The sequence below is a fragment of the Rhinolophus hipposideros genome (genome assembly GCF_964194185.1).
Source record: "Rhinolophus hipposideros genome assembly, chromosome: 2".
Classification (NCBI taxonomy): Eukaryota; Metazoa; Chordata; class Mammalia; order Chiroptera; family Rhinolophidae; genus Rhinolophus; species Rhinolophus hipposideros.
This window is the reverse complement of record NC_138048.1, coordinates 68,731,408-68,746,882: the sequence shown is the minus strand read 5'-3', so window position 1 is coordinate 68,746,882 and position 15,475 is coordinate 68,731,408. Positions and strand designations below refer to the sequence as shown.

General features: G+C 42.1%; 1 protein-coding gene across 2 annotated transcripts in view; it reads left to right on the top strand.

The window, feature by feature from the left end:
- The window catches only part of NAALADL2 (N-acetylated alpha-linked acidic dipeptidase like 2), a 902,549-nt gene that overhangs the window by 848,855 nt on the left and 38,219 nt on the right, over positions 1-15,475 (top strand). For both annotated transcript variants that reach the window (XM_081070260.1, XM_081070261.1), the window contains exon 13: positions 925-1,123. In XM_081070260.1, coding sequence (XP_080926386.1) covers positions 925-1,123 — 199 coding nt within the window. The remainder of the gene's footprint in view (positions 1-924; positions 1,124-15,475) is intronic.

The following is a 15,475-nucleotide window of genomic DNA, read 5'->3' as shown; positions in this document are numbered from 1 at the left end:
GGCAAATGTTTTCTAAGTATTTATCATTTAATCCTCATAACATCTATGAAGCAGGTGTTATTATTATGTCTATTTTACAAATGAGAACACTTGCCCAATGTCACACAGCTGCTGAATGGTAGAGCAGGGAATGAACTCAAGTGGTCTCGCTCCAGGATCAGGTGGCTGTAATCATTATACTAATGCTACCTTTCTCTTAGTTAGTGGAATGACCTGCGGTCCCTTTGCTATCACCATTCACATCAGAATTACTCCAGTAAGTTACACAAATACATAAACAAATAAAAATCATCTCAAAATCAAAACAAAACGTTGTAAACAGTATACAGGATAGATTTCAGTGTATGTTCAAATCAAATATGTATTTTAACTTCAAATTACAGAATTTTAGTAAAGAAGAAAGAGCCCAATAGACTCATAACAACACATGCTCATATATCTCATGTTCTCAGAAAAGACAATGATAATTATTTTTGGAATCCCCCCTCCACCGTTAGAAATACAGGTGCTCCACCATGAGCATGAATTTTTGAGTCAGAACGATCAGTCTACTAATTCTGGCCTGTCACTTACTTCTTGGTGACTCATGGCAATTTGCTTACTTTAATTAATTCTCTGTTTCTATGAGATAGACATGACAATACAAGGTTTGGTGAATATTAAATGAGATAATTATATCAAGTGCTTAACCCAGTGTCTGGAACATAGCAGTCTCTCAGCTATTTGTACCTATTTACCGATATTATTATTAGAGGTAATTGTTAGCAGTAGTATTAGTGGTAGTAATAAATCCGATACTCTTCGTAGGATATGATGTGTTTCGCTAGAACATTTTTGATGAAATGAATACATCAGGATTATAAAATGAGTATTTTGCTCCTGTGGAAATGTCTCTTCTGAAATGAGGTTATTTATCTTCACCAGGTGACCAACCCAACACTCATCAACTGTTAGCCCAGGCCACACGCCTGCGGGACAGTGCTGAACTCTTTCAGTCGGACGAGATGCGTCCTGCTAATGATCCAAAGGAGAGAGTCCCTGTCCGGGTCAGAATGCTAAATGACATTCTTCAAGACATGGAGAAGAGCTTCCTGGTACAGCAAGTGCCACCAGGGTTTTATAGGTAGGATCTGTGTCTCAACATTTGTATTTTTATACCCCTCAATTACACTTTTGTTTCATGCTTGACTTTCAGAACATGTATCCTCTGTGAACAAAACACTATTTATTGTAAATGTAAAGCAGTTATTATAGCTCCAATTTGAGGACCATTCTCTTCCGCCAAAGAAAAGGTCAACTGCATAAATATAGAAGAAAGGAAACTTGGTTTAGCAGTATCATATAGAAAATGATTAAGAATTTTTTTGACATTAAACAAAATGGGTTGAATACGATATGGATACTGAAAAACAAAATGGTATTGTAGGTTATATTGGAAGAAATATACTTTCATGAGTGAATCAGGATATAAACACATGCCATACTGTCCTAGTAGGACCTAAAAATTTCATTCTAAGTGGGCGTTCATGAAGTTTAATATGGAAGGGAGAGTAGGATTTAGATGAATATTGAAGCAACCATGGGATTATTTAGTTGGAGTGATTTTTGAAAAACATTTAAACATTTTAACAAACATTTTAATCAAACAATTTTCATTTGGAAGGAAATTTGTTTTAGACTCTTAAAGGATGAGATAAGTACGACGTGATTTTATTTTTGAGGTTCCTGATATATCAGCAACTAAACAAAGAGGTAGAATGTAGTTTAAAAGATTATTACATATTGTAATTTTTTTAACTGTTTGATTCTTCTGTAAGACACAAAATATAAATATACATACTTCTCTGTGCTTATATAATGGGTGTATGTATAATATATATATTATATATATGTGTGTGTATATATGCACACACACACACACACACACACACATATCAGGGACACCAAAAAAATGTAAGCAAGTGGACACTTTGGTCAACGCTGCTCAAGCAGTAGTTTGCCGTAATCAGAAGTGTCTGGACACTGATGGTAACCACTTCGAGCACCTCTTGTAATTGCAGAAGTCAGACGTTAGTTGTATTCATCTTTTGTTATCAGTATGTATTGAATATTACAATTTTAATAGTTTTTTCCTTTCTTAAAATGTGTATGCATTTTTATACCCTCTGTGTGTGTGTGCGTGCATGTGTGTGTATGCATTTCTTTTATATATGTATGTGTATATATGTGCGTGTGTGTATATATATAAATTCATTCCAAGGTTTATCATGAAGGCAAGAAGACTATTTGGCCCCAAACGGTCATATATAAAGGGCCTCAAATTTAGCCTTTACACCACATCTATGTATGTATGTATGTATGTATGTATGTATGTATGTATCTGTCTATCTATCTATCTCTATCTATAAAATAATATGCTGCACTACACATGCCATGAATTACCAAAGGATATCACAAGGACTAAAGATTTGAAACATAGGAACAGAAGTCTTAATTATATATGAGAAAGAAGTTGCTAACAAGTAGTATTCTTTAAAGACTAAATATGATGTTTTAATAGGGTAGTGAACCCATTATCACTGCAGATATTAAAACATAGGCTGAGTTGCCCTCAGTCCCTGAATATTTGGAGTACATGCGATTGAAGGTATCTTTTAGTACCAAAATTCAATTGTCTGAAAAATCACCTGATCTCTTTACACCTTAATTTAAATCTACATCTATAAAATGAGATGATGGAATGACACCATGAGACCCTTCTCTAGTAAGAAACCTTGTCTCCTTATGATATTTGATTTCTTGTCATGACTTCAAACCCAAATTCACATTTAAAATCCTTATTTTATATTATGGCTTCTAACACTGTGACTCTGTACTGTAAGTCTTTGGGAAATGCTCATTTATTACAATAGCTGTCTCTAAGGCGCTCTGTATGCTCCATGTACTCTTGCAATCATCAGAGACATAAAAAGTAGCCTCAAGTTAAAAACACCTGCCCCGAAGAGTTTATATACCAGTGGTGGGGATGTGGAAGCAGAATGATCACGGTAATTAAGTAAGATATTAGTATATGATATAAGAAGAGCTAAAGAGAAAAGTTAAACCACACGTAAAATCTAGCATTACTAAACAGTCTTAGTCAGAATAAAGTACAGAGTGCCAAAAAAAAAAAATGTACACATGTTTTAAGATAACATCTCTGTTTTTGGAATATATAATGTATATTTTTGGAATACATAATGCAAGATCATTTTATTTTCTTTACTTTTAATTTATGAAAATTCAGAACTTAATAAAATCATCTGTTAAATATTTATAGTTTTGTATGCTACGAGATAGTAAACTCCCCATTTCCCTTCTTGCCACTTATACTAGATATAGAAGACCCTTTGTGCTCTGACTTATGTGTCTAGTAAATTTTGTACTATCACTTCAATAATATTTATGAACTCATTTTGAGCAGAAAAGTAAAATGTGTCTTGTTTTGAGTTAATAATGATTAAGCAAATGATTTTTATGCCTGTTAATAATATTATTACAGGATACCTTGTATTCCAGTGTACAAGCCTGAAAATGTTGATTATAATAATGTTCTAACTCGTATGGCAAACTAGGATTGAAAGCTTATGGTTCAATATTCTGGCATTATTTTAAACTATTACTATAGTTATTGAAGGAATACATTTATGCTAGTCTTCTCCTTGGCTATATTAATCATGTATATGCCAACAGTGCAAATAGATTCAATAGCTTGATTTTGATTTGATATCTGGCTGAACTTTATCTCGATTGTCATGAATTTTACTTCATTTCTGAAATATATAACAAATCATTCTATTTCATTTTTTTCTGGATAGAAAAGTCACATTTCTATATATTCTTGGTGCAAAAAAATTCAAAATTGCAATAGACTTTGTACTCATTATCCTTATAAGCTCATTTTCTATGGGAGAGGAAATGTTCAAAGTAAAAAGATGGGTGCAATAGAATGATATGCAGTTTAAGAATATGGGAAAGTTGATTACTTATAGTGACAACTATACAGAGAAAAGATAAAATTGTTAATTACATAGTACCAAAGAGCATTTAGTGAACAGAGGTCTTTTTTTTTTTTTAATGTTAAACAACCTTTAGAGATATCATTCAAGTAAGAATCTTACCCTTCAACCTGATGGTGTTATGACAATTCTCATTAAATATACAAGGAGGAAGTCAAAAGTGATTTGCTTTTTAAGAAAGTTGTTGACAGAAGTTCATTGTACAAAATATTGCATTTGGAATTTTGATCATGTCCCAAAGGATACTGCCTCAACAAAAGTGTCACTAAACACTGACATGTTATTTTTGGAATATGCAACAGAATTTCCCTATAATTTGGCATAAGACTATTCAAAGATTTTGAATCCTATGATGTTGTGTCTGAAACTAACTGACATTCCTATAAATAAACCTTAATTGAACATTGCTCTGTGCAAGCATACTGATGAAAACTGGCAATATAAGATCCCAACCTTCAAGGAATTTACACTAATTCAAGAAATAAGATACATAAATCATAATCTAAATAAATCTGCAGTATACTTATGCAAAATACCCAAAGAGTGCTATAGGCAAGAAGTACTGTTGGGATTCAGTAAAGAGAGAAACTATTATCTTGTGGCAGTCAAGGACTTTATAGGGAAAAGTAGAAATGTATGTGGGCTTGAGGAAATGGGAAGATGCCTAATAAATTATGGAGTATTATAGGCTGAATGTTTGTGTCCTCCCAACATGTATGTGTTCAGACCTAATCTCCAATATGATGATATTTGGAGGCGGGGCCTTCTGGAAATGATTAGGTCATTTAGGCAGAGCCCTTAGAATGGGATCAGAACCCTTATGAAACAGACCCTAGGGAGTTCCCTCAGCCCTCCTACCATGTGTGGACAAGGACACAGACCCTCTCCAGACACTGAATCTGCCAGTGACTTGCTCTTAGACTTCCCAGCCTCCAGAACTGTGAGGAACACATCGTGTTGTTTATAAGTCAGCCAGTCTACAGCTTTTTCTTTTCTTCTTTTTTTTTTTTTTTCAATAATAGCCTAAACTGACCAAGACAGGGAGAATTTCAGAAGAGGACAGTGTGAATAAAGATACAAAGGAAAAGTTGCCTCTGATATGTAGGGGGACGTGGGGAACAAGAAGTGGAAATAGTCTGAGTAGTTATTAGGTTCATTGTTATGGAGAGCAGGAAGGAATCAAATTACGGAGTCCCTTAAACACTCTGTTGCAAAGTTTGGGCTTCGTGTTTTATACAAAAGAAGCCATGAAGAAATCTGCATTGTTGGGAAACGTATCTGATGCTACAGATAGGGTGCACTGCAGTTGAGAGAGACCAGAAAACTTCAGGAAGACGAAAGTATGGAGAGATGAGAAAATGAGTTGGAATGTTGGTGTCAATGAAGAGCACAAGGTTGACTTTGGGAGATGGTATTAAGGAAGAATTGTTGAATTTAGTTACTGAGTGGCCATGGAAGTCTTATTTCTGGTTGTTACTATGCCTCTGTGGCTAGGTAGATGAAGCAGGGTTGGTAGTGGAAAGTGATTTCTCTCTGTCCATTTATTTAGTCAGTTAGTTAAAGCGTGTCAGTATCTCTGGGTCTCCGTGTAATTATATGATAATCTGTAGTTAAAGATCCTATCCAAAGTCCCTTATTGCTCTAAAAAAAATCTGATTCAATGGATGGACACTCCCTGTATTAAAACTTGAGGAATTCTTCTAATTCTGAGTAAATGGAACAGGAAAAGCACAGTAATAGACTGTGATGGCATACTGAAAAGCTTCAAAATGCTCCCGAGGTACTGAGCTTGGTAGGCAATGGACAGCATATGACACTCTAAATATATGATCAGGGACTATATAAGTGAAAATGTGTTGAAAACTACAAATCATCACAAAATTATTGCTACTACCAAAATGCAGCAATGTAAAATCTGAGTTGTTGCCTGAGTAGGAAGGGTACTATGTATTTTCTTGAGAACTCTGAGTCTTTTCTCTCTCCTTTCTTTCCTATGATTCAAGTAGGTACTGCTCTACTACTCATGAGGACTGGGTGTGTCTGGAGAGGAGATCTTGTGGCATCTGTGTTTTGTTTTTGGATTATTTTTAATTCTCTATAGTTACTATTGTGCAAAAGCAGATTGAGCAGTCTAATCCAGAGAACCTCCACTACAATATATTTTTCTTAAAAAATTAAATAAAAGACTATTTTTTAGAGCATGTTTGGGTTTAGAGGAAAATTGAGCAGAAATTACAGTTCCCATATAACCCATAACACTTCGCACATAGTTTTCCCTCCTAACACACAGCCCTCACTCCTATTATTAAGTTTGCAAATAGTATGGTATATTTGTTACAGTTTATGAGCCACTACTGAACATTATTATTAACTAAAGTTCATAGCTACTATTAGTGTTTACTCTGTATTGTATATCCTATGGGTTTTGAGAAATGTGTAATGGCATGTACCCACCATTACATATAGACTATCATGCAGAGTGTTTCCACTGCCCTAAAACCTATTCTCTATCAGGTCATCCCTCCCTCCCCACTCCCTGAGCCTCTGACAACCACTGATTTTCTTCCGTTCTCCAGAGTTTTGCCTTTCCCAGAATTTCATATCTTTTAAAACACACAGCAGGTCTTTTTCAAGTTAGCTTCTTCATTTAGCAATATGAATGTAAGTTTCCTTCATATTAATTTCTTTTTATCACTAAATACTATCCAGTGTATAATGCACCACAGTTTGTTTATCCATTCACCCATAGAAGGACATCTTGATTGCCTTCAAATTTTGACGACTATGAATAAAGCTGCTATATATCTGTATGCAGTTTTTTATGTGGATGTACATTTTTAATTCCCCTGGGTAAATCCTAAGGAGCACAATTCCTAGATCATATGGTAAGCCTATGTTTAGCTTTGTAAAAAAACTATCCAACTGTCTTCCCAACTACCTGTACCTTTTTTACATTCCCACTAGTAAGGTTCCACATTCTCACTAGCTTTTGTTGTCAGTATTCTGTGTTTTAATCATTCTAATAGATATGTATTGCTATCTTGTTTTAATTTTCAATTCTCTAATGATATATGATTTTATCCTATTTTTATATGCTGATTTTCTATCTGTATATCTTCTTTGGTGAAGTGATCTTTCAGATACTGTGTCTGTATTTTAAATTGAGTTGTTTTCTTATTGTTGAATTTTAAGAGTTCTTTTTTATATTTTGGATGGATTTTTTTTCAGATATGTATATTACAAATATTTTTTCCCAGGCTGTGGCCTGCCTTTTCATACCCTAAATAGTGTCTTTTGCAAAGCAGAAGTTTTTAAATGCAATGAAATCCAACTTAAGTTTTGTTTTGTTTTGTTTGCATTTGGATGTCTAGTTGTTCCAGCTCCACTTGTTGAAAAATCTATCCTTTTTCCATTGAATTGTCTTTCATCTTTTGTCATAAAATATAATTTTTATATTGCCTTTTACTATCAGCATCTCACTTGTCCATAGTAGAATAAATTTCAGAATTAAGAATGCTATGTAACAATGATATTTTAGGAAGACCGTGGGATTAAGGATTTATAAAAATGACAATGAGGTGTGAGTAGAAACATTTATCTTTTACTACTGAATGACTTGGAGCAAGCTAATTAGCAACTCAGTCAGTTTCTCATCTCTAAAATAGAAACTCTCAAAGGGCTATTAATAGTAGGATAAATTTAGATACAATTGGATAAAATGTGACAACGTGATTTATAAACTACAGAATTTCATACAAATATTAGAAAACAAAAGTCATATTTATACCATTCTGCTATTTTACTTCAAAATATGATGGTGTTCTGGATTCGAAAGCTTCTTCCCCATATCTCTCTTAACAAAGGGAACAATACTTTGAAGTATAGAAATGCAAAAAGTACTCTTTCCGTAGGGTCAATGCAGTGAGGAATTTCTTTCATTTTTAATTTTCAATAAACAGTCCCTTAAACATTTGTTAAAAGTTTGCATAATGAGGGGTTGCAACATCCCATAGAAAATGGGGGGTCATGGAAGTAGGTGTGCAGTGCTTAAAGGAGTAAATATAATATTTAGATAGCATGAGCTTCCCAAATAAATGTGGGCACTCTAAATGATGAACCTCAAACCATTAGATAAGCCTTCTCTCAAACCACTTTTTAGGTGTTCAAAAAACACTCTTGTAAGCATCATGGTCTTCTGGGACAGATTCTCCGATGTTTTAAGTTTTGAAGTCTGAACCACTTTTTAGAATTTTGGCACTAACCATTTCATGCTTAAAAATTAATATCTCGTGAATATGTATTTGTCCTACTGTTAAGGTCTAGAATCGACCACCCCTCAATTGGACAGAGGACACACGCGATAATGCAAGTCACACAGTGAGGTTTATTTCCAGCTAGCTGGGGTCCGAGTATCTGCCCGACACAGCGAGTTTCAACAAGGACCCCGAGCACTCAAAGCCAAGGGTTTATATAGCATTTTTAAAGCATCCAGTAATTTTCCATAGCTTCAAAGAGTATACATATCATGGGCTTGTACCACATTCTGATGGTTTGACAAGATAAGCTGGCTCAAACCCCACCCAGTCAGCAGTTAACAAGATAAGCTCTTTTCATACAGGACATCTGGTCCACACCCTGTTAAGGCCCTCCAGAAAATGGCTTCCTTTCTTATGCTAACCTACTCTTACATTCCCCGCTTTTGTTGTTCATAATGAGGAATCTTGCTCATGCATGGCCAATCATAGAGGCCATCAGGGGCAGGCAATCTCTCATACTGTTGTCTTAGGACCATGAGCTGGACGGTATTAATACGATCTTTCACAAAATTAATAAGCTTGTTTAAAATGCAAGGGCCAAAGGTTAAAATAAGCACAAGCAAAACAAACGGACCAACCAAGGTAGAAACTAGGGTGGTGAACCAGGGGGACCTATTAAACCAAGCCTCAAACCAATCCTCCTGAGCTTCCCTTTCCCGTTTTCTCTTGGCTAACCCTTCTCTCACCTTTGTTATGGATTCTTTTACTATACTAGTATGGTCAGCATAAAAGCAGCACTCTTTTCCTAATGCAACATACAGTTCCCCTTGTTAACAAAGGCAAATTTGAGGGAGTTAGGTCGTGATACCGACCATTTCTAATCTCTGTCATTAGAGGTGACATAGTCCCATTTTTTACAGAAAGAATATTGAACCCCCCCCCACAATGTCAGCCCTTAGAATATTCCGGACAGGCATAAAATCCATAGCTACGGGCTAAATTGGGTGCCGTGAACCTGTATTCAGGGTTGATATCTCTGAAGCAGAAGTATAGGTCTGGCCACCACTTGGACAGCGGGGCCACGCAGGTGGTTTCACTGAGAGTTGCACCTGTCCCTCCATCGGTCAGGATCCATGTCTGCTTATAAGGCCGATGGGCATTGGTCTCCGAGCCCCAAATGTTATTGTCCCCATGCGGCTCCTTATCCAGATGTTGAGCAGAGTCAGGGCTAGCAGCCACTTCATCGTTGAGCGAGGCAGAGGGCGAGGCGCTTCCCTGAGGTCGGGTTCAGAGGGTTATCAGGGTGTCGCCACACGGTCCACTCCCCAGCTTGTGTCTGCTCCAGCTGATCGGCTTGGCGCACATGAGTGATGCACCCAAGGCCCGATGCCATCAACCTTTAAGGCAGGGAAGGAACCAGAAGAACCAGATAAGGACCTTTCAACCTTTCTTCCAGGGTCCGGGACCTGTGTCTCCTCACCCATACCCAATCCCCTGGAACGATGCCATGTTCCGGGTCTGGTGCGTCCTTGGTCTCATACAGGGAACGCACTAGGGGCCATATCTCATACTGGACCTCCTGCAGGGCCCTCAAACTGGCCAGATAATTTGGGGCCACATTGGGGTCATGATCTGGTAGAGTACGAACAATAATGGGGGGGGTGCCCCATACAGAATTTCAAAGGGTGTCAATCCATGTACATATGGTGAGTTCTGAACCCAGAAGATGGCATAGGGCAAGAGGGACACCCAGTCCCCGCCAGTCTCGATGGCCAATTTAGACAAAGTCTCCTTTAGGGTCCGATTCATTCTCTCTACCTGCCCTGAGCTCTGGGGATTATATTCACAATGTAACTTCCAATTGGACCCCATCGCTCGGGCCAGTCCCTGTAGGACTTTACTGATGAAAGCTGGGCCGTTATCAGAACCGAAAACCTCGGGGATCCCATATCTGGGAATAATTTCCTCTAGCAACGCCTTAGCAACAACCTGGGCAGTCTCCCGTTTCATGGGGAAGGCTTCCATTCAGCCTGAAAATGTGTCAACCATTACTAGCAAGTACTTATACCCATACCTCCCAGGCTTTACCTCAGTAAAATCCACCTCCCAACTCTGTCCCGGCGCTCTCCCCCATACCCTTGTACCTGTATGTAGGGGTCCCTTCCTACTGAGTTTCATAGCCTGGCACCCAACGCACTGATCCACGATCTCCTGGATCTGAGCTGTTTGTTGGGGGAACCAGAGGCGGGCGGACTCGAGAATCTTCAGCAACTTCTTTTTTCCTAAGTGGGTGGCTTGGTGCAGGTTGGAAAGGAGAAACAATCCTAGTTTTGCCGGCAGTATCCATCTTCCCTCTGCATCCCGACACCACCCATGCTGATCAGGCTCTGGGCAGTGGTGGTTCTGAATCCATTGCAGGTCTTCCGGAGTATAGTCAGGTCGCGGGGGCAGGCGCGGGAGCTCGGGTGCGGGCAGGGAGAGTGCCAAAGCTGATGAAGCTACTGCTGCTGTCTTGGCAGCTTTATCCGCCCACGGTTTCCTTCAGCCTCCGGGGTCCGGGCAGACTGGTGCCCAGGGACGTGGACAATTGCAACTGCCCGAGGTTTTTGCACGGCCGCCAGCAGTCTCTGTACCTCTGGGAGATTGCGCAGAACCTTTCCTTCTGCTGTAACAAAGCCTCTCTCCCGGTAGATGGCGCCGTGCACATGGACAGTGCCAAAAGCGTAGCAGCTATCGGTGTAGACAGTCACTCGTCTCCCCTCAACCTGTTCTAGCGTCTCCACCAGCGCGATCAGTTCAGCCTTCTGGGAGGAGGTCCCCGGGGGAAGCGGGGTGCTCCAAATGATGCTCCCGCTCCGGTCTACCACCGCTGCGCCCGCCCTCCGCACCCCGTCCATAATGAAGCTGCTTCCATCAGTGTACCATACCAACTCACTGTTAGAAAGGGCGGCGTCCTGGAGGTCGGGGCGCACCTGCGTGACTTCTGCCATGATCTCCTGGCAATCATGCAGGGGGGCTTCCAGATCCGGGGTCGGCAGCAGGGTGGCTGGATTCAGAGCAGTAGGTTCGGCGAAGATGATCCGGGGTGCATCTAGCAGGAGTCCTTGGTAATGGGTTAGGCGGGCATTGGTCATCCACCTACCAGGGGGATACTTCAGGACCCCCTCGATCTCATGGGGGGGTCACCACCTTCAGATGTTGCCCGAAGGTGAGTTTATCTGCATCCTTCACCATTAGGGCTACTGCCGCGATGATCTTTAGGCACGGGGGCCATCCTGCTGCAACTGGATCTAGCCTCTTGGATAAATAGGCAACCGGACGTTTCCATGGCCCCAGGCACTGCATCAGCACTCCTTTTGCTATCCCCCTCCTCTCATCAACAAAGAGAGTGAAGGGCTTCAGGGGTTCTGGCAATGCCAGGGCTGGCGCTCTCAAGAGAGCGGCCTTGAGTTCGTCAAAGCCTTCTGTTGGTCGGGCCCCCAGGCCCAGAGGGCCTTATCCTTGGTTGCCTCGTACAGAGGCTTTGCTAGCTCAGCACACCCCAGAATCCACAGCCGGCAATAGCCTGTTGTCCCTAAAAACTCGCGGACCTCTCGGGCTGAGGTCGGGACTGGAAGCCTAAGAATAGTCACTTTCATGGCCTCTGTCAGCCATGTGGTTCCTCTTTTCAGTTTCTATCCCAGGTAGGTGACTGTTTGCCTGCATATTTGAGCCTTCTTTGCACTGGCCCGATAGCCCAACCGCCCCAGCTCCTGGAGGAGGTCTCCAGGGCCCGTCGGCATTCGGCTTCGGAGGGGTCGCCAGAAGCAAGTCGTCTACATACTGCAGGAGCGGAACTGAATCATGGCTCCGGTGGAACGAGTCCAAGTCCTGATTCAGGGCTTCATTAAACAGAGTAGGAGAGGTTTTGAAGCCTTGCGGTAGTCTAGTCCAGGTCAACTGCCCGGGGGTTCCCGTATTGCCATCATGCCATTCGAGGGCAAAAATGTGTTGGCTGCTGGGTGCCAGGGCTATGCTAAAAACTGTGTCCTTTAGGTCTAGGGTGGTATACCAAACGTGTGAAGGGGACAAGTGACTTAGCAAGGTATAAGGGTTGGGGACCGTGGGGTGGATGTCTTTGACCCTCTTATTCACTTCCCTCAAGTCCTGGACTGGCCTATAATCTTCCCCCCCCCCCCCGGTTTCTTAACGGGGAGAAGTGGGGTGTTCCAGGCAGAGTGGCAGGGTTTCAGTATCCCAGCTTCTAGTAGACGGTTGATGTGTGGGGCAATCCCTTTCCGTGCCTCGGTGGACATGGGGTACTGGCGGACCCGGATAGGCTGGGCCGAGGCTTTGAGTTCGACCACCACCGGTGCTCAGCGAGCAGCCTGTCCCACACCCGCTATCTCCACCCACGCCTGAGGGTATGTTCTAAGCCAATAAACCATGTCAGAAGGCCACTCTGTAGAGGGAGGGTTGTAGGAGGCCACTCTGTAGAGGGAGGGTTGTAGGAGTTGTCCCGCAGGGTGAACAGGTGATGTTCATCTGGAAGAGACAGGGTTGTCCCTGGCCATCCATTACCTTGATGCCATCCGGCTCAAAGTGGATTTTGGCCCTTATCTTAGTCAGGAGATCGCACCCCAACAAGGGGGCAGGGCATCCAGGGATAACCAGGAAGGAGTGGGTTATTTGGTGGTGGCCTAAGTCCACCTGGTGCCTGCTGGTCCACCGAGAAGCCTTGGACCCAGTCGCTCCCTGCACCAAAGCGATTTTCTGAGATAAGGGCTCCGTAAATTGTTCAAAACTGAGTACTGGGCTCCTGTGTCCACCATGAATCCCATTGGCTTCCCCTCCACATACACAGTTACCCAAGACTTGGAGGGGATGCGAGTCCCGTCCCCCCTAGTCACTGTCCATTCCTGCCAGCAGAACCCGAGCGTCCTGCCCTGTCTGGCCCTGGCACTTGGGGCACTCCCTCTTCCAATGTCCATATTCTTTGCAGTTTGCACACTGTCCCCTATCTAGTCTGGGCCGTGGTCTCTGAGGTCGGGCTGGTCCGGCTGGACTCGGTCCCGCCCTGGCTGTGCCCTGCACGCCTGCCAGCAAGATCTTGGCCATCTCCTTCTGCTGCCTCCTGTTTTCCCTACTCTGATGCTCTCTGTCTTTCCTCTCTTTCTTCGGGAGTCTCTCGAATGTTGAAGACTCTCTTCGCTACTTTCATTAAATCCCGAATGGTCATCTTTCCCAGTCCCTCCTGCTTATACAACTTCGTTCTAATATCTGGGGCAGCCTGGTTTATAAAGGACATAATTACGGCTGACTGATTCTCCTCTGCTAGGGGGTCCAACGGGGTGTACTGTCTATAAGCATCATAGAGGCATTCTAAAAACACGGCCGGGCTTTCATTTTCCCCTTGCATCACAGCTTTTACCTTAGCCAAATTGGTGGGGCGGCGTGCCGCCGCTTGGAGACCTGCCATAAGAGCCTCTGTACGAGGCAACCAAGGATAAGGCCCTCTGGGCCTGGGGGCCCGACCAACAGAAGGCTTTGACGAACTCAAGGCCGCTCTCTTGAGAGCGCCAGCCCTGGCATTGCCAGAACCCCTGAAGCCCTTCACTCTCTTTGTTGATGAGAGGAGGGGGATAGCAAAAGGAGTGCTGATGCAGTGCCTGGGGCCATGGAAACGTCCGGTTGCCTATTTATCCAAGAGGCTAGATCCAGTTGCAGCAGGATGGCCCCCGTGCCTAAAGATCATCGCGGCAGTAGCCCTAATGGTGAAGGATGCAGATAAACTCACCTTCGGGCAACATCTGAAGGTGGTGACCCCCCCATGAGATCGAGGGGAGCCTCCAGAGTCGTGACACGCTCCTTCCTTCCCTTGAGAATTCTCAATTGGGACCGGGCAGAGACCTGTTTCAATCTCTCCGGTCGAGGACCTGTTTCAGTCCTCTCCTCTTGGAGGTGGCCAAACCTCCTACTGCGGTTCCTATGTAAACCCCGGTATCGGAAGTCATCTGTTTCCTTGAGGGGGGTGATTCCGGATGAGCCCCCAAATGTTAAGGTCTAGAATCGACTACCCCTCAATTGGACAGAGGACACACACGATAATGCAAGTCACACAGTGAGGTTTATTTCCAGCTAGCTGGGGTCCGAGTATCTGCCCGACACAACGGGTTTCAACAAGGACCCCGAGCACTCAAAACCAAGGGTTTATATAGCATTTTTAAAGCATCCAGTAATTTTCCATAGCTTCAAAGAGTATACATATCATGGGCTTGTACCACATTCTGATGGTTTGACAAGATAAGCTGGCTGAAACCCCACCCAGTCAGCAGTTAAGATAAGCTCTTTTCAAACAGGACATCTGGTCCACACCCTGTTAAAGACCCTCTAGAAAATGGCTTCCTTTCTTATGCTAACCTACTCTTACACTACCTTATTTTAGCAAATTTCAGCAAAATTTCCTGGCCTTGTCCCAAATCATTGCAATGCTTAAGGGTGTGAGTTCCTGAGGCTGCTGTTCTGTCTCTGTATCTCCTTTCCTCACTTACCCCTATACCAGACTAAAGAGTCTTTAAAAAGAGAGAACACTCATTATTGCCACACCCTTTATTTAAGTGACTGAACAAAACTGCACAGACATGGAAAGGTCTTTGATTTTAAACTTTACTGTACAAATAGAAAAACTATGGGATTTCAAAACTCCTCTCAGCAAAAATCTGATTGGCAAAGGTTTTCTATTAGTTGGCAACTCCCATATCTGAATGCAAAATGTATCAACATGACCTCACAGTCATGTATTGGGAGAGAATAGCTGTATAAAAATACGTTTCTTTAGTCTCTACACATTTAAAGAGACAGTAGTCAAACAATAAAAGCTAATAAGGGTTTCCTTCCCTTCCCATTATGAGATACACATACATACCCCTTGCTGCACTATTAACTGTAGTTAGATCGGATTATGGGATAATTTTACGAAAGAATAGGAAATTTAGTGTTGCTCAGGAGAAGAGAATCAGAGATCCACCCACTTCATTTGTATTGCAAAGGTTTTGATTTGAGGATATGGGAAATCGAGAAGGAAGCAACCATGAGCCAGTGTTTAGTACTGGCTGCTAGATAGAAAAAGGACTCTGGGAAAGTGAACATCCTGAAGCACCACCATTCAAAATAAAGTCTCAT